The sequence below is a fragment of the Ambystoma mexicanum genome, chromosome 9 (genome assembly GCF_040938575.1).
Source record: "Ambystoma mexicanum isolate Mex_15411 chromosome 9, UKY_AmexF1_1, whole genome shotgun sequence".
In the NCBI taxonomy this organism is placed as follows: domain Eukaryota; kingdom Metazoa; phylum Chordata; class Amphibia; order Caudata; family Ambystomatidae; genus Ambystoma; species Ambystoma mexicanum.
In genome coordinates this window covers 226,706,375-226,733,544 of record NC_090931.1, presented here as the reverse complement: position 1 = coordinate 226,733,544, position 27,170 = coordinate 226,706,375, and the positions used below count along the sequence as shown (strand labels likewise).

The 27,170-nt window shown below is 43.1% G+C and overlaps 1 protein-coding gene across 1 annotated transcript in view; it reads left to right on the top strand.

The window, feature by feature from the left end:
- Window positions 1–27,170, top strand: part of LOC138487894 (NXPE family member 1-like) — a 401,227-nt gene that overhangs the window by 305,224 nt on the left and 68,833 nt on the right. The window contains exon 3 of the mRNA XM_069614517.1: window positions 9,356–9,417. Within this exon, the coding sequence (XP_069470618.1) occupies window positions 9,356–9,417 (62 nt within the window). The remainder of the gene's footprint in view (window positions 1–9,355; window positions 9,418–27,170) is intronic.

The following is a 27,170-nucleotide window of genomic DNA, read 5'->3' as shown; positions in this document are numbered from 1 at the left end:
GCCAGTACGTGATGCACGGAATGGCCATGCTGTACGGCAAGCACGAATTCAAGTATACTTCTGAAACACAGGGACTATGAAAGACTTGTGTCAGTCAGACACTGGGCCAATGTGAACATGCACACAGGGAATGTTGGGAGTTGGGCATTGAACACCGTAACACATTAAATGGATGCACACGAAAAATAACAATAATAATAATAATAATAATTATAATTATTTGGCATTTATATAGCGCTACGAACCCTCAGGTATCTGAGCGCTGCTTATTATTACCCACGGTGTGTGGTGCTCATTTATTGACCTCGGAAGGATGAAAGGCTGAGTTTGGCCTTGCCAGGATTCGAACCTGCGTTAGCAAGCTCTGCACGGGTGTCAAAGCGAGCGCTCTACTCGCTGTGCCACTTGACCGGCAATGTCCAGCCATGCATTTTTCTTCTCATAACTTGTGTATTTTTTAAAACTGCAAAATTGTGCCCACTCCCCCCCCAGACTCCCCCAACAAACTCCCTCACCCACCCCATAAACCCCAGAAAATACTCCAACAAACTCCCTCACTCACCCCACAAACCCCAGAAAATACCCCAACAAACTCCCTCACCCACCCCACAGATCCTAAATGTCCCCAGGTGTGCAACAAACAGTGTTCCCTTTACCAATTTAGTTTTTCACATTGTCATTGCCCATACTGTTATTGCTTTGAGACTTTTGGGTCTGGGGGTGCCATGGCCGAGCGCCGTGCGCTCCTCCATGTTAACCGCACAGGGCTCGATTGCACCGAGGTGGAAGGGGTTGTTGTAGTGAAGGTGTCTATTGTCAGTCCCATGGCTGGGCCAAGGTGTGGCGGCTGCATTTGCGGGATGTTTGCAAGAAGGTCCTGTATCAATGACCCCATGCACTCCCTGAATGCACACGTAGATGCCTCCACAGCAGCTGTATTGGCTGCAATGGCCGTGGCTATGGCCTTCATGGCCTCATTCCCAGCGTCGACCTGTTGACGCATGATTTGCAGCATTGAATCTTGGCGGGCCTCTACCCTTGCCAGGTGAGCCTTGAAGGAGGTGTCGGCCGCAGGTGTACTGGTGGCTGGCAGGGTGGTGGCTGGCAGGGTGGTGGAAGGCACCCGCGTGGGGTCCTCGTCCTGGGCACTGTCCTCCTGGAAGATCCCAATGTCTGATTCTCCAAGGTCAGAGTCATGGAGACACAGATCATCCAGGCTCTCAGACTCCGCAGGTGGGTGGGGGCTGGCAATGGGGTTTGGGGTGGGTGTTCCAGACATGATTCCAGCCTCATCATCCACCTCTGTGGACACAACGTCCGTGGTGGCTTGCGGAACGGCTCCCACTGTTGTGGGTGCCTGCTTCTGTACTGTCGCTGCAGGTGCCCCCTGCAGGGTTGATGCCATGCGTGGCACACTGGGTGTTGCTGCAGGCATTTTCTTGGACGGGGTGGCGGTGGCCCTGGTCCCTTTGCGTGCACTGGATGTACTTGCACCCTTGTCCTGTGTTCCACCTTCCTCATCGGTGCCTGGGAGATAGAAGAGATGCAGGTCATCAGTGATGTTGTCAAATAGCAGCTATGATGTATTGCGGTGTGATATGTTCATACATTCAGGCATCATTTCATTTCTGGTATGTGGCATTTGGTGTACTGAGGGCACATGTTGGCAATCAATGCATGGCTGGTGGCATAGCATTGGTTTGGTGTCTGTGTGGTGGGTCCCATGGGCATGGTTGGGTCATGTTGCACCTCTGTTGGGATTGGGATTTTCACTCAGCATGCATGTGGTGCAGGGTGTGGCACTCATTATTCTATGGATGTGTTGATGTAGCCTTGGAACATGCATTGTGTTGCCTAGTCTAACTTCCACATCACTTGTGCCACATCATATTTTGGTATACGTGGATGTGATGGTTCACTCACCTTCCTCTGTGATAGTTGCCGCGCCGAACTCCTGGTCTCCTATTCCCTCTATGGATTCCGGGTCATTGAATGCACTTGCGGTCTCCTCCCATGCAGTGAGCTTCACAGGGGAGTGTGGGCCACCCCGCCTGTGCCATTGCGGCCCTCCTGTTCTTCGCCAGGATCTTCCTGACCGGGAGGCGGAGGTCGTCCCAGCACTTCCGGCAGTCACGTACACTCCTTGGGGTGCTCCCCACTGCTGACACCCTCTGAGCGACCTCCTGCCAGACCTGTTTTTTTTTGGTTTGGGCCGCATGCTTGAGGTCTGTGCTCCTGATTGTGTCTGCATGCTGTTCGAGGGAGTTAGCAAGCATAGTGAGTTCAGCATCAGAAAAACGCTGCTTCCTCTTCATTTGGGAGGATTTACTGGTGGCCTTCGACATCCTGCTTCAGTTGGGGCACACAACAACACGAGTGTAGTGGTGGTTAAGGAGGATGGCAATGGCCGCCAGCTCATTTCCTGTTCCTGCGCGATGACGTAATTTCCGGGTCCTTTTTTGCGACTACGGTAATACCGTGCCGGTATTACCGTGCCAGTGTTTAGTGGTTGTTATGACGCGGTTACGGAATTGGCGGTACCAGCAATGCCGGTATAGGGGGGTTGGTGGCCCGTTACCGGCATGGCGGTTTTGCCACTACCGGCATGGGGTAACGCGCATTCTCGCGCACTCATAATCACCCGCTGTTAGCGGGTTCATACAAGCACGGACCCGCTCATTCCGGCATGCCGGTAATGAACCCGGTTTTACCAGGCAATTCGTAATGAGGCCCAGTGACCCTTAAGACAAACTGGCATTGTTTTTTTCCACAAAATGAGGAGCTTAATAAGAAAAGGGTAGTACCCAGACAGGTAGTTGTTATCAGTGCTTAATAAGGCTCCACCTAAATCCTTCCAGGGTGTCCTGCATCAGGAATTTCTATCCCAATCCTTTGCTGGATTTTGTGGCACCCAAGATTGCAAGGCTAGGCAAACCAACAATTCCCCCAGCTTCCAATGCAGGAAACCGCAGCAGACACTCTCAGCCTTCTACTGATGTTCATCTATCTCAACATCAGAAAAACCCACAAAGTGACTTGCGTGTTAGTTCCCTCCTCTCTACAGTGGGGACCATGTAGACCTTCACATGGAGGCTTGAAGGTCCATAAACTCTAACCCGTGATCCTGTCCGTGATGAGTCAGGACTTCCTGCCCCATTCCTCCTTCCCCCTTTCTCATCCCCCATAGTGCTGAGCGGGTGTTCACCCTCTGGGGTGAGATTGCAAACAATCTACAGATGAGGCCCACAGAGGCAGTTTCCCTAGCATAAAAGGAGTCTGGAAGACAACTATCTCCACATCTGCATTTCCGAGCAGCTCTTATTTTATTGGTTGGGCGTGGGTAACTTCTAACATTAGGCTCCTCTCTGTCTCACATATCTTCTCCAAAGTGATGCTTTCTTTTTCCTGAGAAAAGTAGTCCATGGGCCTCATTACGACCCAGGCGGTAACCATGGCGCTAGTAGCGCCATGGTTGCCACTGGTATTTTACTGATTCTGCCATGGTGAATGGCGGAATTACCGCCCCATTCCAAGGTTGGTGGGGCGGTAATTCCCCATTCACCATTGGCCCTTCCCCATTCCCATTTTTGCCCCATAGGGCTCAATGGAAATGGGGAAGGCGGTAGTTATGGTACCGCAAATTGCAGTACCGTAATTACCTCCAAAGTCCCTTTGCGCGTCCAATCCTTAACGGCTGGTAAAACCAGCCGTTAATGTAGGGACCCGCAAAGGGACCTCGTAATTAGGCGGTAAGGGGTTAACGGCGCCGCCACCTTTTACGTCGCCGTTAACCCCTTACCGCCTGGGTCGTAATGAGGCCCCATGTCTACTCTCACCTCAACTAACTAGTTTTCCTGTCTCCTTTGCTACAGTTGGCCAGATCATTTCTTCCATACCTTTTTCGACATACCGTTTGACCTGGGTCAGTCTATGAACTTTAGGAAGTCTTCTATGATGGCCACGCACTCAATGTCTTCTGCTAGAACCTATTAATTGCTTTGGTTGTTCTAATCAACAGAGATCATCAGATGTTGTCAATATACGTTTCCAAAACGTATGTTAAACAGAAAGATGATGGCTGGAAGGTTTTAAATTAATCTTAGCCACTGGAGTTACTCTGGGCAACCCTCCAGACCCTCATTGTTCTGCCTGCCATGCCATTACAGATTTTAAAAAAAATTTACAAATCAGGCCTTGTCTCATGCCAAAAGGGGCAGTTCAGCCAGCCTAAGCTTCTAGGTAACATCACTTCTGCATGAAACCACAAACAGCCCCAGATATGATTCAGCCTCATTGGGCCTTGCCAGTGATGTGTAGTTTGGTACTTTGGGCATGGTAAACCCCGGACCCACATATAGGTATACCAGTCCTACTTATAATGACTTTACGCATATCTGAAGGGTGATGGCTGGACGATTTTATTTGTTACTTTCGAGGGCCCATCGAAAGACGGACAGGCCTCCAAGGTTTTGATTGGGCACTGAATGTTCTCTTGCATTGAGGAAAGATACTCTATGCAGAAGATTCCACCTCTGATAGGTATCTACGCCCATGCTGTGCTTACTATGGGAGCCTCCCTTCAACTGGAATGTCATTGCCATGGTAGCCACCTGGGCCTCTGAGTCTGTTTTTGGTAAGTATTATTGAATGGATGCTAGTTAGAGAGCCGACACACAATTCAGCAAGAATATTTTCCACAAAGTGAGTCGTGGGCTGAGATGCCCTGTTTCTTTCAGTGCTTGGGAATCTCATTTGAGTATGGTGGAAAGCGAAAAGGACAGAGAAGTACGAAAGAATTGTTCACTCTAGTGACTATTGCATTCTTAATCCATAGTTCTCTTCCCCCATAAGCACACCCACCTTCCCTTCTAAAACTAAGCAATCAGTCAGACACTGCCTAAACTGATGGAAAAGGACTGAATGGTGTAGCTGGAAGTGGTGCCCTGAAAGGTGAGGCACTGGCCATGCAGGCGCCCAATTCATATTAAAATTAAAAGGACAGAGAGGCACTCGCCAAGGTTGCCCACTCTCTCCATTGTTATTTAATCTTGCGTTAGAACCTTTACTCCAAAATATTCATTTAAATCCTTATATTAAAGGAATTTCTTTAAATAATATAGAAACTAAATTATCATTTTACGCAGATGATATACTTATTTATCTCTCTAATCCGGCCACTTCTATTCCTCATTTAATAAACATAATAACAGATTACTCTCTAGTTTCAGGATACAAATTAAATCTTGATAAATTCGAGATTATGCCCCATAATTGTTCGTGTAACAGAACTAACACCCCTATTTTTGGATTAAGTTGGCAATCTTTCCAAATTAAATACCTAGGACTAATGATATAGTCTCTTCAGGTAATCTTAATACCAACTATATTAGTAGCAAAGTTACAGAACTAGTTGAAAGGTGGTCTCCGCTCTATCTTACATGGTGGGGCAGATCAGATACCATAGAAATGATGATCACTCCTATTGTTTTATACTATCTATCAATGATCCCTATCAAAATTCACTCCTCTTTCTTTAAAAAACTAGACTCTAGACTATTAAAATTTATTTGGAACTATAAAGTTCCCAGAATTGCTTCCAATAAACTGAAACTACCCAAAGCACTTGGCGGTGTCAAATTTCCGAACTTCTGCCTTTATCATAAAGATTTTGCTCTGAAACAACTCAATACTTTTTATGGTTGAACAAACTTAATTCTACTAAATCGAACATAGATATCATTCATAGATGGTATTCAGTTGGCATACAATTCGTAAAACAATTAATTCAAAATGGCAATGTTATCCCCTTTATTAATATTTGCTCTACATATAATATTCCTGCATCGGATTGTTCGTTTCATACCTCCTTAATTAATACTATCGCTAAATACGTGCATATAATTAATCAGCAATCCCCTTCCCCAATCCCAATTTTCCTAATCAATAATCCTTCTAATAAAGCTGCTAAATTGTATTCCTTCCTAAATAATCCTCATTCGTCAACTTCACTAAAACTTGCCTTAATCAGGAACTTGGAAATAGATTGGGACTTTCAACCCTCACCTGAAATTTGGGATAAAATCTGGACTATATGTCATTCCACCACAACAGCTGCCTATTGTAACGCTCACCTGATTCCCGCAGAGGCGCCGGTCTCGACTGGGTGAATGCCGTATCTTCAAAGGTGATGTGTAACACACAGTTGGCTCTTTGGGCTGGACCTCTGTGCACTGTATGTCTGACTCGAAGAGTAAGATGTCTGCAGATAGAAAATATGGGATTAATGGACTGGGGTTATTGGGTGCCTCTCTCCTCTTCCCTTTCTCTTCTCCTGTAGAACCCAAAAGGTTAACACCCTCACCTTAGGTAAGTGAACGCCGAACTCTCCATCTGCCTCGGGGCAGGGTGCCGTAACCAGTTTCTTCACTGGATAAGGGTGCAGGCCTCTTGACCTCAGAGGACTGCTGTCCGTCGTTAACTGCACGAACGGTAAGTTCTGGGCACTTCAAATGTCTTAAAAGTCTTTTGTAATGATATCTCTTGTTTTGCAGGGTTCCGGCGATGGTGGATGGCGGGCTGATGAGAGTTGAGGATCGAACCCGCGTGAGGAATAGAAGCGCCTGGAAGCACGTAAGTAAGTGCTTGTAGCCTGCTTCACGATACGCACTAACTGTCCCTTTTATCTTGCAGGTACAAGTTCGGAGCTTTAGAGAAGCTGAAGGGTGCTGGAATACCCACTGGATTCGGCGTGGGAAGGAGTAATGGCACGTGAGTAATAAAGTTGCCCAATGTCTAAAAACGCACCTTCTTTTGTCTTTCAGATGCGGGATGCAGCACCGAAGGCCTCCGGAGCGTGCGAAGAGCTGGTAAGCTTTTGTGTTTCAGATGCCGGAATGCAGTGCGAAGACCTCCGGAGCATGCGAAGAGTAGGTAAGCCTTTGTCTTTCAGATGCCGGAATGCAGCGCGAGGCGTTGGTGACAGCCGATGGACCAGGTAAGAGATGCGCTGCCACTGAAGACCGTAGTGCTAACCTGTTCTTTCTTTGTCTTTACAGGTGCTGCTGAAGACTGGATTCCAGGATGGTAAGCCTTTGTTCCCTTAGGCCCAGGATCAGAAGCAGAAGACACGATGAGCGTTCTGCTGCAGAGAATGCAGAATAACGCAAAGCAAGATTCATCCATCGGGTGTGGTTTAAATAGCCTTCTGTAGTGCTTAGGTGTCTCCTTCCACAGCCACGCCTAGGTAAGAAAAGAGTTCCTGCTTTCCAGAAGAGTTCCAGTGTTCTGAACCTAGGGAGTGGCTCCTGCCCCACCCAACAGGAAAAGTAGTCCCAAACAGAAGAGGATCAGGGGTTCAACTGGCAGGTAAGTAAGCAGCATGGTCTGCTGCAGGTAAGTCCACCCAAGCATTATGAGCCCGGCGCTTCCAGCGCTGTGACTGGGCATCTTTATGAGCCTGGTGCCACTGGCGCCAGGTCAGGGTCGAAAAGGTCCCAATTGGGACTGGCTGGCACTCGGAACCGGGATTATGGGTCTGCTTCCAAGGGAGTCGGGCAAGTCCTGATCTTTTGGAAGCAGAGATCATGACACCTATCTCACTTAAAAATTTGATGTGTGGCTCCTTCGATGTTCTTATTATCAGTCAATCTGAATATTCTAATTTGTTCAATATATTTCTTATGATTGCTTTTCACAATATTACTAGCAACTGGAAAAATGTAACCAATCTCTCATATATTTTGTGGTGGAATTCAATTTGTTCAATTAATAGAATGGAATATTGCTTTGCATCAATAAATAATTTGTTATCCAAATTGAATAAGAAATGGAATAAGTTTATACAGTACTTGAATTATAAGAATTAACAGGTGTATCTTTAATTTCACTGTTTATAGTTTCCCTGCCCCCCACCCTTTTGTCTCTTGTCTGTTTGCTAATATATTTTACATTCATTCCTTGATGTTTTTGTTATTGTCCCCTTTATGAAATATTTTTGGATTGAATATTTAGCCCATTGTTAACTTCATATGTTTTCTTACATTATTACAATTTGACCATTCGTGTTTTCTATTATTACTCTTAAATGTTGTGTAAAAGGTTACTTACTACATTTTTTTTTTTAATGACTTGGTATTGTTCCTGAATGTATGAATTCTTAACTTAATAACAATACTTAAACTAAAAAAATAAAAGGACAGTACATTTATGCTGCTACAAAGAAAGCACGCAAGACCAGCCCCATTGGACTTAATATTCCATGAGTCTGAAGGAAACTGGGCTATGGGCGTAGGAGGACAGTAGTCCATTTCTTTTATTCCATAAGTAACCTCTATGCCAAACAATTTTACAGACCTGTCATTGTGCTAAGCATGGTATGGTAAAGAATGTTCTATACCAGGAGATATGCACAGCTCCAGGGTTGCATTCTATATAGAGAACAGTAACATGTCTAAAGAACTTCTTGATAAGAAATTGCACGGAGAACAAAAATGAGGCCTGGGTAGTGATGTGCCTTACAGTAATACAGTGTTATGTAGCACTGGTGGGTGACAAGGTTGACACCTCATTTCCAAGATAGTAACTTACACTGCTGCCACCGAGTTGCATGTGTGACCATCCCCCATCTTGAGAATTATGGCTTAGTGATACCAAGGAAAGGCAGAACCATCTTATGATTGGCCAAATGTGCTGAAAAATGCTCTGAGATTCAAGGTTGATAGCAAAAAGTCGAAAAATCACTGGTCCATCACCAAAGAGAAAATCACATAGCGTATCAAATCAGTGAAAAAAATGAGTCCTTATGTTCATGACAGCTTTTGTAGGAAAGTGAGGATTTGTGGAAGCTAATGAGGCTGGCGTGAGGGTTGAGGGGCGGCAGAGGTCTTTGATTTGATTGTAGGTTAACTGATTTCTCCAGAAGTGTGTCAGCCCTGTATATTGTAATTGTCCAAATTGAATTAACACCCAGACATAAGAAATGTTATGCAGTGGGAAATAAATACACATTACTGATTCCCTATTCTAGGAAATGCACTTTACTTGACTTATAAATAGTAAGTAATGAACATTTGAAGCAAATCTCTTCAACGTGACCATTAAATGAATTATTACAAATCTATGTATTCATGGGTTCTATTTAATCACAGAATTAGATTCAACTGTTTAAGGCATTCCTTAATAAGATTAAATTTTTCAACATGTTTGAAGCATTTGACATGCAAATCAAAAATTCGAATAGCAGTTGAGTAGGAAAGTCAATTTCAAGATGTGAAGATTAATGAGTAATGTTGAGGGTGTTTAAGTCACGCCATAAGAGATTTGTTCATTAATATGTGTTTGATTCTTTTTTTTTAAGGGACAACATTGGAGTTGAAATACCAAAACCTTTTGAATATATTGATGTGTTTCAGTGTAACAGTAAGTTATCATGAGACCTTTTCCTCTCATTCTAGTGCATCTGCACAATTGGATCTGGAGGCTGGAATGAAATTGTTTCTTTTTTCTTTAATGCTTTTGGATTATATCTGATGGGCTAACTGGGCAGACGACTCTTACTTGATGTTATTCTATCAGCTCTTTAATTGCACCTGCACCTCTCGAATGTTTTGTTCTGCTAGAACTCCAGAGACAGGACTGGATGGCAATGATACGATGAAAACTGGAGTCTTCTCTGTCCTTGTCGTCTTTCCCAATTTGATTAGCTTCTCATCGCAGTGTTTAGCTGCAAGCTAAACAAGATCTTTAAGTAGATGGCTAGATTGATAGGTGGATAAATAAGAAAAACTATCTTTGAAGGGAATTCCAACTAAGCACACGAAGAGATTCATTTTAAATGTGTAAATATGTTACCCCTATTTCCTGAAAACCTTGACAAATATACATTTGAAATGTAAAATTCATGAAATGCACTGCGTTCATGTAGTTTTAAGGTGAGTCATTTCTGTGACAGAGTAGGCCTGTCAGCATTGCATGCTTCATCACACAACACACAGACACTCCAAAAACTTGCCATGCAATAACATACACTGGGTGTAAAAACTGTGTAGTTTGACCTCTGCACCTATAATCGTATTAATTTGTGTACATGTTTTAGTCGTAGATGCACCTTTGAAATGAATATTATTCCCATAAAGTAAATTAGAAACACTTAGGCGCCCATTTTGATGCCTACATGACTCATAAAGTCATTATGCACATTTTAAGTGGCGATAACTTTCATTAAGTAAATCCAAAAAGTAAGTTCCTATTGGCTTCAGCACCGTTACAGTATCGTGACTTACGATCACTACAAAATTGGATGACTTTGAAGATCAATCTTAAAGGATGGCAGTAATATTCTTAGTTGGTCATACTCTTTGTTAGCCAATGTTTCATAGATTTTAATATTCACATGGACATGCAGAGACATCCGAGTTAAACATAACAGGCAACTTTAAAGTGGGGAAACCAGCAGGAATGCTTTCATAAATAGGTGGGAGTGGAATAACTACCAGAAGAAAGTAGTCTTGTCACCTTTGTGCACAGTTCTTAGGTATAGGCTTTAGTAGGGAACAGAGACAGGGGTGGGTGCCACCTGTATTCTAGGATCTCTTAGAGCTGAAATACCAATGCCCTCCCCGGCGCATGGCTATGTGGTTATCCCACTGTCGGCTACCTCTTGGAGAGACTGCTCTAGCCCATACCGCACAAGATATTAGGGTAACACTTTGTTACTGACAATTATTATACAGAGGTGTCAAGTTTCACAATGAATCACTTTATTCCAAAATTCGTTGTCTGAAGTGCAGGCTGGTTCATACATCATCCTTTACTGGTCAACACGTGTTTGCCACCAAGACACAAAAGAAATTGTCAGAACTTTGCCTATGTGGTTAATTTGAAGAAAACAAAATTGTCATCCAATTAGACAGAAATCCTAAATTGATCCATTGAGCAAGAATTATATTAAAAAGTCTAGAAAACCAAAGTGAAGTAACTCTGGAGAGAGGTAGATAAATATATAGTCAAGAAAGGGCTCCAAAGGTTGTCAAAGTGAGAACAGAGCTACTTGTTTCTTGGTGTTGTGTTATGTCCCAGTTCCAGCATCTCATATGGGCTACCATTATGCAGGGACTCATATGGGTGGCCCTAATGTTTAAATATGTTTTTATTAAGATCAGTAAGCATACAAGGTTCATACAGCAAGTATAACGGCAAATAAATGTAAACAAACTCCATGTACGTGCTTGAGCAAGAACTTCATCTACAACATATGTAAGCAATATAGGGACCCCATATGATGTATATAAATACTATATCCTAATGCATAAAATGCAATTCAAAATGAACTCATAGTTATATGAAGCATTCATGATAGACATTAAATACGAACAAAGACACAAAGGACTAACATGAACAAAAGGAACGGAGGGATGGGATATTATTTACCAAGGTGTGTAATAATAGTGAAATATTATCTTTTCCATTAACTAGGCATTGCATTTTCCAAAAAAAATCCAGAAACTACTGCCATTTTAATTCATGCTTGTACTGCAAGAATGGGGACATAGCATTGCATTTTTCCATTCTATGAATGTTACATACTGAATTCCACCATCATTTAACCCCTTAACTGCCATGGGTCCCCCCGCGCCCCAGTCGCAAGATCTTTCTTGGTGATTTTGGTATGTCGCCATTCAATCCCTTGTAACTTTTTTGTTACATGAGATATCTCTGCCAAATTTTGCCCCTTTTTTCCCCACATGTAGGCGGTCATAATGCCACCAAGGAATCCTAGTTTGCTTTAGGGGGTGAGAGAAAATAACCAAAAAAGGAGAAAATGTGTTTTTTTTTTAAAAATGCCAATAAAATGATGTACAAAGAAGCCTGTGCTTTTTTCCTTGTAAGAGCTAGGAAGAAATGGTTTGCTGTGTTGAATTCGCCATTTACCAAGCTTCCAAGAACATGTTGAGGGGAAACCAAAAAAACATATTTTGATATGGTTACCAGCCGTTTTGTGAATGGTAGGCGTTTTTAGACTTTTTTTCCAATAGGACATGCGTGGACGGAATGGAAGAGGAGGGTAGAAAAGCTGAATGGGAAGACAGAAAGGCATACATTTCTGAAAAGTAGACAAAGGCCCTCATTACAACACCAGCAGTAACCAATGGCGCTATTAGCACCATGGTTGCTGCCGGTATTGTAACAAGTCCGCCAATGGTAAATGGGGAAATACCGCCCCATTCCAAGGTTGGCGGGGCGGTAATTCCCCATTTACCATTGGCCCTTCCCCATTCCCATTTTTGCCCAATAGGGCTCAATGGGATTGGAGAAGGCGGAAATTATCGTACCGCAAATTGTGGTACTGTAATTACCTCGGAAGTCCCTTTGCGGGTCCCTACTTTAACGGCTGGTCCAGACCAGCCGTTAAGGTCGGGAGCCGCAAAGGGACCTCCTAATCAGGCGTTAAGGGTTTAACGGCGCCGACACCTTTTACGGCGCCGTTAAACCCTTAACGCCAGGGTCGTAATGACCCCCAAAATCCCAAATTCAGGAAGGGGTGATTTGCAGCGATCGGGCCAGAATTTATCACCCACAATCCCCGGCAAATTCCCAAATTTTGCGAAAATACCCACAAGTTTCAGACATTTCCCTCTGGCCACCCACCGAAACAAGCCGCCAACGGCACTTGTCCTACGGTCCCACGTTCTCACAGGTGTAGCGACAAAAACGGTACTTCACATGTGTGAGTGCACCTACCTGGGCGCGAAAGGAAAAGGCTAAACCACTGGTAACCCCAAGTCTTTCAGCAGAGTAGATTTTGTGGAATTTTGCTCTGGTGGACAACCTACAGATTTGGGCCTAGGGCGTCCATGCCACCAAGGAAAACAGGGAACCCCATGCATTTCTGAAAAGAAGACTTCCGTGGGAATCCACAGAGGTCTGACTTGTGCCAATCGGCCCAGAAGGTATTACCCACAATCCCTGACAAATTCTGAAATTTGGTGAAAACAATCACAATTTTAAGACATTTCCTTCTGGCCACTCACCGAAACACGCCGACAACAACACATGTCCAACCGTCCCGCGTTCCAGCAGGTGTCCCGCCAAAAATGTTACCTCACATGTGTGGATTCACCTACCTGGGAGCAAAGGGAAAAGGCTAAACCACTGGTAACCCCAAGTCTTTCAGAAGAGTAGAGTTTGTGGAATTTTGCTCTGGTGGACCACCTACAGATTTGGGCCTAGCGTGTCCAGTCCACCAAGGAAAACAGGGAACCCCATGCATTTCTGAAAAGAAGACATCCATGGGAATCCACAGAGGTCTTACTTGTGGCAATCGGCCCAGAATTTATTACCCACAATCCCTGCAAAGTCAGAAACTTGTCAAAAAACCCACAATTTTCAGACATTACCCTCTGGCACCCACCGAAAACACGCCGCCAACAACACATGTCCTACCGTCCCGCATTTCCACAGGTGTCCCTCACATGTGTGGGTGCATCTACCTGGGCGCAAAGTGAAAAGGCTAAACCACTGCTATCCCCCAAAGGGTTCCGGGAGCCAACCTACAGATTTGAGCCTGGGGTGTTGCAGCCACCAAGGAAAACAGGGAACCCCATGCATTACTGAAAAGAAGACACCCTTGGAAATCGACAGAGGTCTGATTTGTGCGAATCGCCCCAGAATGTATTACCCACAAGCCCCGGAAAAGACCCACATGGGAGTTGGATGAAAGGCATCTCATGTACCCCTTCCTAGGGGCAGATATCTGCCCACAGGGAGGGCTACATGAGGAGCCCCCCATCCACTTGGGGTGGGGGAGAGGGCCACCCCCCCTTTTACTATAAAGCATACCTGGTGGTCTAGTGACAATATTTTGTTTGTTTGACCCCCTGAGGGCACCAATCTGCCCCAGGGGGCAATACTAGCTGCCCCATGCTTGGGGGGGGGCCCGCACCAATGTTTCTGGTGGCCCTCTAACCCCCACCCCAAGTAGATGGGGAGCCTCTCATGTAGCCCTCCCTGGGAACAGATAGGGGCAGAAATCTGCCCCCAGGGAGGGCTACAAGAGGTGTCCCCATCCACTTATGGTGGGGGGAGAGGGTCACCCCCCTTTCATGGGGAAAAACATGGTGGCTAGTGGCCCTCCAGCCCCACCCAAATCTCAGTTTTCTTTTTTTTCTTTTTTTTTTTTGCTTCCCTGGGGGCCCCCAACTGCCCCCAGGGGAGGCAGTACTGGCTGCCCCATGTTTGGGGGGGCTGCACCAATATTTCTGGTGGCCCTCTCCCCCCTACCCCAAGTGGATGGGGGCATCTCATTTAACCCTCCCTGGAGGCAGATGGGGCAGAAATCTGCCCCAAGGGAGGGTTACAAGTGATGCCCACCCATCCACTTAGGGTGGGGGAGCACCCTCTGTATGGGAAAAAAACCTGGTGGCTACCACTCCCACCCAAATGTCCGTTTTGTTTTTAATTTTATTTTAAAAGTTTTTTCATGTGGCCCTTCCCTGGGGGTAGATGATCACCCATCTGCCCCCAGGGATCACAATACATGTGCCCCCATGCTTTGGGGGCCGGGGGGAGAGGGCCCTGTCCCCCCCACGTCACAAACGGATCCCTGGTGGTCCAGTGGCGTTGCTGGGCGCGGATCGAGCACTCTGTGCCCGATCCAAAGAAAGGTGTCGTTGGAAAGGGGAGAGTCTCCCCTTTCCAACGACACATCTCTCGATCGGAACAGCACAATAGTGCTGTTCAGATCGAGGGAGAAAGGTGAAAACTCAGCCTTTATTTTCACTGCGACCCCCCGAAATGGCTGCCGCAGTGAAAATTACTTTCACTTTAATGTCGCCGTTCATTACGCACGCTGACGTGAAACTGAAGGTAATCCAACCTGCGGCCCGTGAAGAGGGACCTCCCCCTCACATAGCCCTGGGGTTGGATTACTGTTTTGTGCTTTGCAGGGATTGCACAAAACGAAGTGCAAAAAAGGACAAACTATCTTGAGTGTCCTTGTCAGGTCCCTGGGTAATAGGAGGTGTCAGGTTAGGCATCATTAATTACTAAGAGGCTAGTAGTGGTTAATGAGGGTCATTCACATTGAAAAGGTATTTCCTTAATCTGATCTTCCATTCAGCCAGCAACTCATGATGGAGAACTTCCTGTACAGCAGTGATTGGCCAGTGACTATTGTGATGTTGTTTGGAACCCCTGGAGAGGTTCTAAACTGCCTTTCATGAAGATCAGCTCAGGAATGGTCACAGCGCACAAAACCTCCAGATTAAAACAAGAAAACAGAGTAAAGAAAGCACATCTCTTAAAAGAAGATTTTCAACTAGAGTCTGGAAACAACTAGAGATAAGTGACAGTGATAAAAGATCAAAGTTTATTCAAAAGAAAAGATGGAAATGTTTTAAGCTTAAAAGTAAGACTGTTTCAATCTTCCAGTGCAGTGTAAATATTGTGAATTCAAGTTACGTTAAAAGACATATATTTTAAAAGAAGTTAAGATATTATGTTCAATACTTGTTTATTTTCAAAAGGTCGGACAGTATATTTCGTTCGCGTGTGATTACATCAGCTGAAGAAGTAGCGCGTGAATTTTACATGAAGGCGTTAGTTTCTTTGAGCGTCGTGTGTTTTCTCGCGTAGCATATGAGTAAGGCACCTTGCAGCGTGGCTTGCGTGCTGACGGTTATTTAGGAAGTAGCGTTGAGTGTATCTTGTAAATGAGTGGCGTAGAATTAATTCAGACGCGGCGTTGAGCAGGAAGTCTGTTGTCCGAAAACCGCATTGAGTTTTTGAATGCGCGGTGTGAGAAGAGAAATCCGAGGCATTCTCTCCGTGCGGGGAATCTTCTGAAAATATATGCGCGCAAGTGAAATTCAGAAGATATTTTACCTCGCGGCAAGTCCATCGAAGTTACTTGCGCGCATGTTGTTTCAAAAGCATTTTTCCTTGCGGCGGGTTCAGTGAAGATACTTGCGCGCGTGTATTATTTTAAAAGCAACTCAATAAGTATTTTAGAACTATACTAGCAGCAAGAGGATGTATGCAGTCAGAAAGTAAATACTGAACTACACTTTTGAAGTAAAACGAAGCCATAGTTTATATGAGACGCTGAAGTTTATTTGCAGGTTTCTAATGTAGCAGTTCTTAAGAAAAGTGTTTAAATGAACATTTATTGAAGGAAGTAAAAGACTGTATTTGAAACTAAATAAGAGAGCAGAGAAAGACTTCAAGGCATCATAACATTTTGAGTAAAGACTTTTCAGTGGAATTTAAAACAATCTCTTTGAGGATAAGAAGAAAAGGTCACTAACTAAAGCACAGCATTACAGCAGAGAAAAGACAACTATAGTGGCCGCGATTTCACAAGTATAAATTTACCTCTCAGTTTAGGGCAGAGGTAGTCAGGTAATTGATGGTTAAATATGGAAAATAATAATTTATTATTAAGATTAATTATTGAATGTTAAATCTGAGATGTGTTATTTGCAGGTTATCTGGTGTTTCCAGAATTAAGGAGGCCAGGGGAATCCTGACCGTTTGTTTTGTTCTCCACGTCCCTCTTTCCCCCGGTTTAGTCAATTGAGCAGTTGTTCATTTGACTGTTGGGTGGACTGGATTGGAGGATTGGGTGGGTTTACCTCTGCTCCTGCAGGATTTTGGCGCTGGGACCTGATAGTATGAAAGGCCCACGTTAGAACACCTGCCTGAGCAGAAATGGAATCTGAAGCAGGGGTATCTTTAGATTCTTTAGCAAAATTGTTATCTGAAATGAGAGAGGAGATGTCTAAATCTAGAAAGGAGACTACTGAGTTAAGTGATAGGCTTAAGGAGTTAAGTCTTTTGGTGAGCAAGGAAGGAGTAGAGGTTAGTAAACCAAGCGTATCTAGTTGGAACCCAGAAAGAGAACCGCCTATATTAATTCCAGAGATAGAAAGGGTTGCTGTGGAAAAGGTTAGAGGGTTTGAGGGGCGAGAAGGAAGTTTGCCAGCGATTTCTGTGGTGACAACTCCATTGGCTCCACCAGAGTGGTTTTCTGGGGATCAACACAAGTTTAAATCATTTTTAATGCAATGTGAGTTGCATTATTTATGTAAATCATTTTTGATGCAATGTGAGTTGCATTATTTATGTAGACCAGAGTATTTTCCTAACGAAAGAGCCAAGGTGGCCTTTTTGATATCTTATTTGTCTGGTGAAGCAGCAGCTTGGTCTGTACCTTTGGTTTCTGGAGGAGCAAGAGATCTGGAGAATTGGGAGTTATTCAAAATTGACTTTACTAAGATGTTTGATAGGCGTACTTTCTCTCAGAGTGTTGACTGTGAGTTATTGGAATTGAAACAAGGAGGTAAGGATTTATCAGTTTATATCACTCAATTTCGAGCATTAGTATTAGAAAGTGCTTGGCATGAGGAGAAAAGGTCTTCTCTATTCTACAGAGGGTTGCGTGAGCATTAAAAGATGCTTTGATGACTGTTCTGGAGAAACCAGCCACTTGTGAAGAATTAATCACATTAGTGTGGACATTAGACGCTAGAATTGTTGAGAGACGGCAGGAGTGCAGGAGATCTATTCCAGAGGGTAGGATGTGGTTGCGAAGGGAGAGAACCAAAATTGACTCAGTTCATAAGGATATGAAGGTTCCAGGGAGAGAAACACAGTTTAGGCCTCCGCTAACAAAAGAAGAAAAGGAGAAGAGACGTAAGGGGAAACTTTGTCTTTATTGTGGGGATAGTGGTCACTTTGTAGGGAATTGTCCCAGAACTCCTCGAAAAACATTCACATCTTCTGGAAGAAATCAGGTGGTGGCGAACACTATCCAAGCATCAGTTCCACACATCACTATAAATGTATCCTTGTATTGGAAGGGAGGTTTGAAATGTGGGGGTCCCTGTGTTTTAGATTCTGGGGCAACTGGCAATTTCATGGACACAAATTTAGCTATCCGTTTAGGGATACCAGTTGTGGCTAAGGAGATTCCAGAACAGGTTAGAGCTGTTGATGGGACACAACCTAGTTTGGGACTCATAACACAAACCACAGAACTTCTTGGATTAAAGATAGCAGAAGGGCATTGGGAAAAGATCATGTTTGAATTAATTGATGCCCCTCAATTACAAATTATCTTAGGTATGTCTTGGTTGACTTTGCACAATCCTTTAATTGATTGGGCTAGGAGAACAGTGGAATTTAGATCAGATTTTTGTTCTGAACATTGTTGAAAGGCATGGGAGGAGAATGTTGTCACGGAAGGAGAGAGTCTGGGAGAGTTATTGGTGGGTGGAGTGGCAGAGGAGCATGTGATTGGGGCTGTGATTGGTTGTCTGCCAGAATTTTATCAGGAGTTTGAGGTTGTCTTCAGTGAACGTGAGGCTAATGTGTTACCACCACATCGCCCATATGATTGTAAAATAGAGTTGGAGGTGGGGGCTCCAATTCCTTGTGGCAGAATATATGCGGTGACTGAAAAGGAGAATGAACATTTGAAGACACATTTGCAAGAAAACCTTGAGAAAGGTTTTATTCGCCACTCACAATCTCCAGCAGCATCACATTATTCTTCGTGGCCAAGAAGGGCAAAAGTGTAAGAACTTGCATAGATTATCGGGCTTTAAACAAGATAACAATTAAGAACCGTTATCCGCTTCCATTGATTTCAGTCATGTTAGATGCTATTCAAGGAGCGAAGATATTCACTAAATTAGATCTTCGTGGAGCTTATCACTTGGTAAGAATCAGAGAAGGTAATGAGTGGAAGATGGTGTTCCGAACACGTTTTGGCCTATTTGAATATCAAGTGATGCCTTTTGGCCTTTGTAACGTTCCGGCAGCGTTCCAATATTTTATTAATGAGGTTTTGAGAGAATATTTAGATGTATTTGTTATTGTCTACATTGACGACATTTTGATTTTTTCAAGAAATGAGAGTCAACATCAGGAACATGTAAGAAAGGTGTTAGTCAGACTGCGCTAGAACCATTTGTTCGTCAAATTGGAGAAAAGTCAATTTCACACGTCTAGAGTGGAATTTTTGGGTTTTGTTATTTCTCCGGCCGGATTGGAAATAGATTCTAGTAAGATCAAGGCGGTTTTAGATTGGCCAGCACCTACTTGTGTAAAAGATGTCCAGAGTTTCATAGGATTTGCCAACTTTTATCGGCGATTCATTCAAGATTTTTCATCTGTTGTAACACCTTTAACTCGATTGCTTAAGAGGGGAGTACAATTTTGTTGGGAAAAACAAGCTGAGGAGGCATTCAGTTTTTTGAAGAAAAAGTTCATGTCTGGTCCGATATTGTTACATCCCGACATAGAGCAACCATTTTTCGTTGAAGCGGATGCCTCAGATCAGGCTTTAGGAACAGTTCTGTCACAAAGACATCCTAGTACGGGTCAATTGCATCCTGTAGCATTTTATTCTAAGAAGTTTTCAAGCGCTGAAAGAAACTACACCATCTCAGACAGAGAACTTTTAGCAATTAAAGCAGCGTTTGGAGAGTGGACACACTATCTGCTGGGAGGCCGCCGACATAAAGTGACTGTTCTTACAGAGCATCGGAATTCAACTTTTCTGCGTTCTGCTAAAACTTTAACTCCACGCCAACTGAGATGGTCCCATTTCTTTGCAGATTACGACTTTGTAATTACTTTTAAACCTGGGCGACAAAACGGAAAGGCGGATGCCTTGTCCAGATGTCATCCCGGAAGTTCAAAAGAAGATCCTTTAACTCCAATGCCATTGCTTCAAGATAGTAACTTTGTGGTGGCAGAGATACAAAAGGTTGCAAGTTTGAGCGAACAAGTGTCAAAGTTATTTTCTGAGGAGCAATTGAATGACTGGGCAAGGAAGGATCCGACACGAAAGATTAAGAATGGTTTGCCATTTGTGGATGCAAGATTATTTTTGCTTTCTGAGGGTTTGCAAGTAGAGGCTCTTAAACAGTGTCATGATTCTTTTCTAGCTGGACATCCAGGTTTTAGAAAGACCTTACAACTTTTACGTAGAGAGTATTGGTTGGAAGGAATGCGTAAGGATACTTTGAATTATGTCAGAATGTGTGAAACATGTGCGCGAGTGAAGTCAGAAAATCAAAGACCAGCAGGGTTGTTGACACCTTTACCCATTCCTCCTCGTCCTTGGCACACAGTTTTTTTAGATTACATTGTGGATTTACCTCTTGATCAGGGTTGCACAACAATATTAGTGGTTGTAGACTTTCTCTCCAAGGCTAGTCATTTTGTTCCTATTAAGGGTTCAGCTACTGCTACTAATTTAGCACAAGCTTTTATGCAAAATGTGGTGGATTACATGGACTCCCTACACAGGTGATTTCTGATAGAGGATGCCAGTTTGTGTCCAAATTTTGGCAAGCATTCTGAAAGGAGTTGAAAATAGAAGTTAGTTTAACTACTAGTTTCCATCCCGAGGCGAATGGTCAAACTGAGAGAGTGAATCAGGAGTTAGAAAAATATCTGCGTTGTTATTTGAAGGCAGACAAACGTTGGGTGGAGTTAATTTGGTTGGCAAAGTTTTGTTACAATAATACGGCAAAAACTTCAACTACTATGTCGCCATTTTATTTGAATCAGGGGTTTCATCCCAGATTTCTCAAGGATGTGAATTTGGAAGAAGTAGAAGTTCCCGATGTTGAGAGTAGATTGAGAGCCATGGTTGAGAATGTTAAGAAGGCTATAGTGGCTTTGCTGAAGAGTAAGTCAAATTATAAGAGGTTTGCTGATCGAAAGCGTAGGGCAGCTCCAATTTATCAATCAGGTGATTTGGTTTGGCTTTCCAGCAAGAATATAGCTCTGAAGGGTAAGGATAAATTTAGCTCACGTTTCCTGGGGCCATTTGAAATTGACAAAGTTATTTCTCCAGTCACTATTAAGCTCAAGTTGCCCTCTAGCTTAAAGGTACATCCCACATTTCATGTCAACCTCTTGAAACCCTGTATTTTTCGGGAACTAGATTAACTCAGGTACCGGGTCCAGTTAGTGTTGATGGTTCAGGAGAGGAGTATGAGGTTCAGGACATTCCCGATTCTAGATTGGTTCAAGGTAAATTGCAGTATTTGGTAGATTGGAAGGGTTATGGACCTGAGGAAAGATCATGGGTAGCTAAGCAAGATGTACACTCACCAATGTTAGTCAAGCGATTTCATTCACGTAGAACCGAGAAACCAGGCCCTGGGGCAGGGCTTTACCGGGGGGGTACTGTCAGGTCCCTGGGTAATAGGAGGTGTCAGGTTAGGCATCATTAATTACTAGTAGTGGTTAAGGAGGGTCATTTACATTGAAAAGGTATTTCCTTAATCTGATCTTCCATTCAGCCAGCAACTATTGTCACAACTCATGATGGAGAACTTCCTGTTCAGCAGTGATTGGCCAGTGACTATTGTGATGTTGTTTGGAACCTCTGGAGAGGTTCTAAGCTGCCTTCCATCAAGATCAGCTCAGGAATGGTCACAGCGCACAAGAGCTCCAGATTAAAACATGAAAACAGAGTAAAGAAAGCACATCTCTTAAAAGAAAACTTTCAACTAGAGTCTGGAAACAACTACAGATAAGTGACAGTGATAAAAGATCAAAGTTTATTCAAAAGAAAAGATGGAAATGTTTTAAACTTAAAAGTAAGACTGTTGCAATCTTCCGGTGCTGTGTAAATATTGTGAATTCAAGTTCAGTTAAAAGACATCCATTTTAAAAGAAGTTAAGATTTTAAGTTCAATACTTGTTTATTTTCAAAAGGTAGTACAATATATTTCGTTCGCGTGTGATTACATCAGCTGAAGAAGTAGCGCGTGAATTTTACATGAAGGCGTTAGTTTCTTTGAGCGTCGTGTGTTTTCTCACGTAGCATATGAGTAAGGCACCTTGCAAAGTGGCTTGCGTGCTGACTGTTATTTAGGAAGTAGCGTCGAGTGTATCCTGTAAATGAGTGGCATAGAATTAATTCAGACGCGGCGTTGAGCAGGAAGTCTGTTGTCCGAAAACCGCATTGAGTTTTTGAATGCGCGGTGTGAGAAGAGAAATCCGAGGCATTCTCTCCATGCGGGGAGTCTTCTGAAAATATATGCGCGCAAGTGAAATTCAGAAGATATTGTACCTCGCGGCGAGTCCATCGAAGGTACATGCGCGCATGTTTTGATTTAGAGACTTACCCTGCGGCGAGTCCTCCGAAGGTACGTGCACGCGTGTTTTGTTTCAAAAGCATTTTTCCTTGCGGCGAGTTCAGTGAAGATACTTGCGCGCGTGTATTATTTTAAAAGCAACTCAATACGTATTTTAGAACTATGCTAGCAGCAAGAGGACGTATGTAGTCAGAAAGTAAATACTGAACTATACTTTTGAAGTAAAAAGAAGCCATAGTTTATATGAGACTCTGAAGTTTATTTGCAATTTTCTAATGTAGCAGTTCTTAAGAAAAGTGTTTAAATGCACATTTATTGAAGGAAGTAAAAGACTGTATTTGAAACTAAATAAGAGAGCAAAGAAAGACTTCAAGGCATCATAACATTTTGAGTAAAGACTTTTCAATGGAATTTAAAACAATCTCTTTGAGGAGAAGAAGAAAAGGTCACTAACTAAAGCACAGCATTACAGCAGAGAAAAGACAACTATAGTGGCCGCGATTTCACAAGTATAAATTTACCTCTCAGTTTAGGGCAGAGGTAGTCAGGTAATTGGTTTTTAAATATTGAAAATAATAATTTATTGTTAAGATTAATTATTGAATGTTAAATCTGAGATGTGTTATTTGCAGGTTATCCGGTGTTTCCAGAATTAAGGAGGCCAGAGGAATCCTGACCGTTTGTTTTGTTCTCCACGTCCCCCTTTCCCCCGGTTTAGTCAATCGAGCAGTTGTTCATTTGACTGTTGGGTGGACTGGATTGGAGGATTGGGTGGGCTTACGTCTGCTCCTGCAGGATTTTTGGCGCTGGGACCTGATAGTCCTTGGCGCTATGAACGTAATGTCAAGGATGAGATAGCTTGTCCATGGCACTTAAAAGGGTTAAAATGTATAACTTTGAGATCTTTCCAATTGAAGTAATTGTCTGGATTGCTATAGCAATGAAGAGGTGGCACAGATAAAAAATGTTTTATTAATAGCAGGTTGGATAACTTTGCTACCATAAAACCGACCAGTAAAGGAGAAATCCAGTTGTACCTGAAAAATACGCTCAAGAGTTCTCCAAACCCTTTCCCAGAATACTTTGACATGAATACATTCAAAAACAATATGTTTAAAAGACCCCTGCATATAAAGACAACTCCAAAATTTGTCATTTTGGAGAATCCACCTTTGAAGAGCATTAGTGGAGTGATAAAGGCCCTATGGTGGAAGAAATACAGTGTTTGAAGTAAACTTGCTTAGACAATCGCTTTAGATATATTAGTCTAGATAGAGGGCCATACCAGTTGGGAGTCACTTAGGGAGCAATCTTGACTACACGCCTCTTGACATTTGAATAGGACTCTGTCAGTTGACATGGAAGAACAGGTTTTGTAGAACATAGATGCTGTAACATTAGGGTTAGATAGATGACGTATTCTTTGAGCTTGATAAACATTCTGTTGCAAGTTAACAAATCATAATTTTCCATAATAGCATCTATTAAACTTACATATTGCTGCAAAAAAGACATTGGCACATGGAATTTGGTTATGAACTCAACAAAAGTAAGAGGAATACCCCGAATGAAGAGCTGCCCTACATATTTAATGCCAAGAGATAACCATGGTCTCCATCATATAATTCTCTTGTTAACCTTTATCAGAGGATTCATCCATATATACTGTGATATAAACTGGGATCTTTTTGTACTCAAAGAGAATAAGTATGATCGTAGGTACATAATAGAAACATTAATACTAGTACTAGTAAAGCATCTGTTGTTAACTTTAATATTGGTACAGTCCATAAGAACATGGGGAGAGACCATCACTTTCTCTATAAGAAGCCAGTTTGGCACATTAGGATTAGTGGGAATGAACCATAACTGTGCCTGTCGTAGAACAAAGGCTGAGTGATATTTTTTATAATCCGGGAAGCCAACTCCCCCCAAGTTCTGAGCTTCTTGAGATTACACAGTGAAATTCTACGATTATTTTTCCCCCAGAGAAATGTGAGGATACAGGTGTCCAAAGATTTAACAAAAGAGGCAGGAATAGAAATAGGGAACATATATAGAGAGTAGAGTATGTATATGCTTAAGGAAGTCTGATGCATGGGTACTATTGGGCAATGCTTCAGACGAGTATAACTTTTGATCAGAATTTGAGAAAACGGCCCTCATTACAAGTCCGGCGGTGGACCATGGTGCTCCTAGCACCATGGTCCATGCCGGATTCCGCCATGGTGGATGGCGGAATTACCGCCCCATTCCAAGGTGAGTGGGCCGGTAATTCCCCATTCACCATTTGCCCTTCCCCATTCCCATTTTTGCCCCATAGGGCATAATGGGGATGGGGAAGGTGCTAATTACGGCACCGTAAATTACGGTGCCGTAATTAGCACCCAGGTCGTTTAGCGCCTTGGACTTTAACGCCTGCAAAAAGCAGGCGTTAAAGTGTGAATCAGGCGTTAAGGGTTAACGGCGCCGACAGCGCCGTTAACCCCTTATCGCCTGACTTGTAATGAGGGCCAACGTGTCAAATGTCCTTATCGGTAAGGACTGTATTGCCATTGTGATCTTTAATAACAGCAATCTTTGCTTTATCTTTTTTAACTTAAGATATGATGCTAGTGATTTACCAGATTTATTAGAAAACTGATAAATCTTGGATTTATACTTTAGAAAAGTGGCACATGAGTATTCTGTAGCTAAGTTATTGTACTGTATTCTAAGTTTAGTGATTTTTTGAAGAGTAGGGGCGGAGTTAGTACGAATGTATTCTGATTCTAAAGATTTAATTTGTTTAAGAATATCTTCTGTTTCTTTTTTGAGTTTTTTCTTTTTAGTGGCAGTGTAGGATATAATGTGTCCTCTTAGTACCGTTTTATAACAGTCCCAGTTATTATGTATGGATGTATCAGCAGGAAAGTTTTCTGCTGAAAAATTGGTATGCTGTTGATGGATTAATCTCACAAATTGTTCATCTTTTAAAAGAGCTGAATTGAATCTCCATCTATTATGTTGATGTATATTTTGTATATTGGATAGTTTGATATGAACAGGAGCGTGATCTGACAGGTTTATACATTCTATCTTGGCATCTAACAAACGGTTAGTCAAGAATTTGGATACAAAGACATAATCAATTCTTGAGACAGAGTTATGAGGAGGGGAGTAGAAGGTATAGTCCAAATCGGAGGGATGAGTGATATCCCATGAATCAATAAAGCCTAATTCAGAGACAAAGTTGGCAAATTGTAGGTGGGATTTAGTTGCTTTAAAACGTACATTAGACTTCTTGTCGAGAAGGGGATCCATAATCTCATTACAATCTCCACATACAATGCGGTTGTTAGGACAAGATTTGAAAATAACATTTCATAACTGAGTCCAGAAAGCAGGGTCAGCATTTGTATGGCCATATGCATTTAAAACTGAATATTCTATAGAATCAATAAGAAATTTAACCAAAACCCATCTCCCTACATCATCCGTCTCTGTAGATAAGACCTTGCACTGAAGATGTTTATTAATAATGTTGATAACTCCATTCTTCTATCCATTCGCCGTACTCGAAAAAACTTGACCCACCCTTAGGCGTTTCAATTTGGCAGCTTCTGCCTGTGAGAGGTGAGATTCTTGTAGGCATGCAATGGATGGTTTAGCCCTATTAAGGTGTGAACGAATGTTCTGCCATTTAACAGGATTATGCAGCCCTTTGATGTTCCATGTGGCTATGTACATACAAACTTGGAGTTTATAGTGATGTACTGGTGAATTGAAACACATAAGAGAAAGAGACATATGGGAGTGGGAAAGACAAACAAAAAGAACATTGAATTTTGCAATTTCCATACAAACCCACTAATGTAGAAAGGAGTAGTGGCTAATGGGAAACAGCCACTCCAAACCATGTCTGAGTGAAGACAATAAGTAGTAGGGTTGGAGAGCCAGATCTGGAAGGGCTCACCTTGTGCCCCATCCCGGTGAGAAAGTCATGTTATGATAAACATCTTGTGCACATATTCCAGTTCATATAGGTGGTCTGGCGGTGTCCATCTAGTCTCTTCTGTGGCTCTGGATAAAATTGCGCAAGTCAATTGGATTCTGAAAGGTGAACATGTGACCATTAAGAGTGACCTTTGGAGATGCTGGATGGATGATCCCATATCTCGCATTGAGTTGCCTTAGCGCTGGTCTAAACACTAATAACTCTTTTCATCTTTCTGCAGTGGGGTTGGAGACATCCTGAGACATAGATTTTGGTGCCCTCTCATGTAAGTAGCTTTTTCGAATGGTTTGTACTCTCCCACGTATTCCTCATCTTAGATATCTTGTCTCCCAGCTTTGCTGCTTTGGAAAAAAAAATTCACCAGAGGGCGCTGTGCTCGAAGCAACAGAGTCGTAGTCCCTCGAGGGCCGCCGTCGAGCATCAACATCATCTGCAGTATAAAGGGCTCGAGCCGCGCCCGTTAGCTAAGTTCCGTTTTTCCGAGCACTGCTTCATGTCACCAAACGGCGCATCAGTTTTTCTTCGACGAAATGTCCTCATCATCGACTCCAACCACACCCAAGACAGGTGTCTACAGTGTGGAAGAAAAATGTCGATTACTGATCCCCCATGTTATTGCCTTTGGTGTCTGAGCCCTGACCATCAGGTCGACGAATGTGGTTCCTGTCAGACTATGTCCAATAAGGCTCTTAATGAACGGAAAGGTAAGCTGGCGGTGGGGGAGGAATCTTATAAGTCTTCGAAAAGACAGAGATTTGGGAGGGTCGAGTGGAAAGTATCGACAGGGGTCGAGGAGATCGAAGTCTAAAAGTCGCTCAAGGAAATCGTCCTCTTCTTCGTCCAAAAAATCGAAGAAGCAACGACATAGGTCTTCCTCGTCCTCTTCCTCCTCGTCTGACAGAAGGGTTATATCCTACCCTTCCAAGCACGATTCCCCAGAAAAATGGGAGGCTTTTAGGGCTTCGATATTAAAAGAAATATGAGAATGCAGCCCAGACCCCCTCGAAAAAGCTGTGTGAAGATCATGCCACTGCCCACTCCAAAAGTGACAGAGG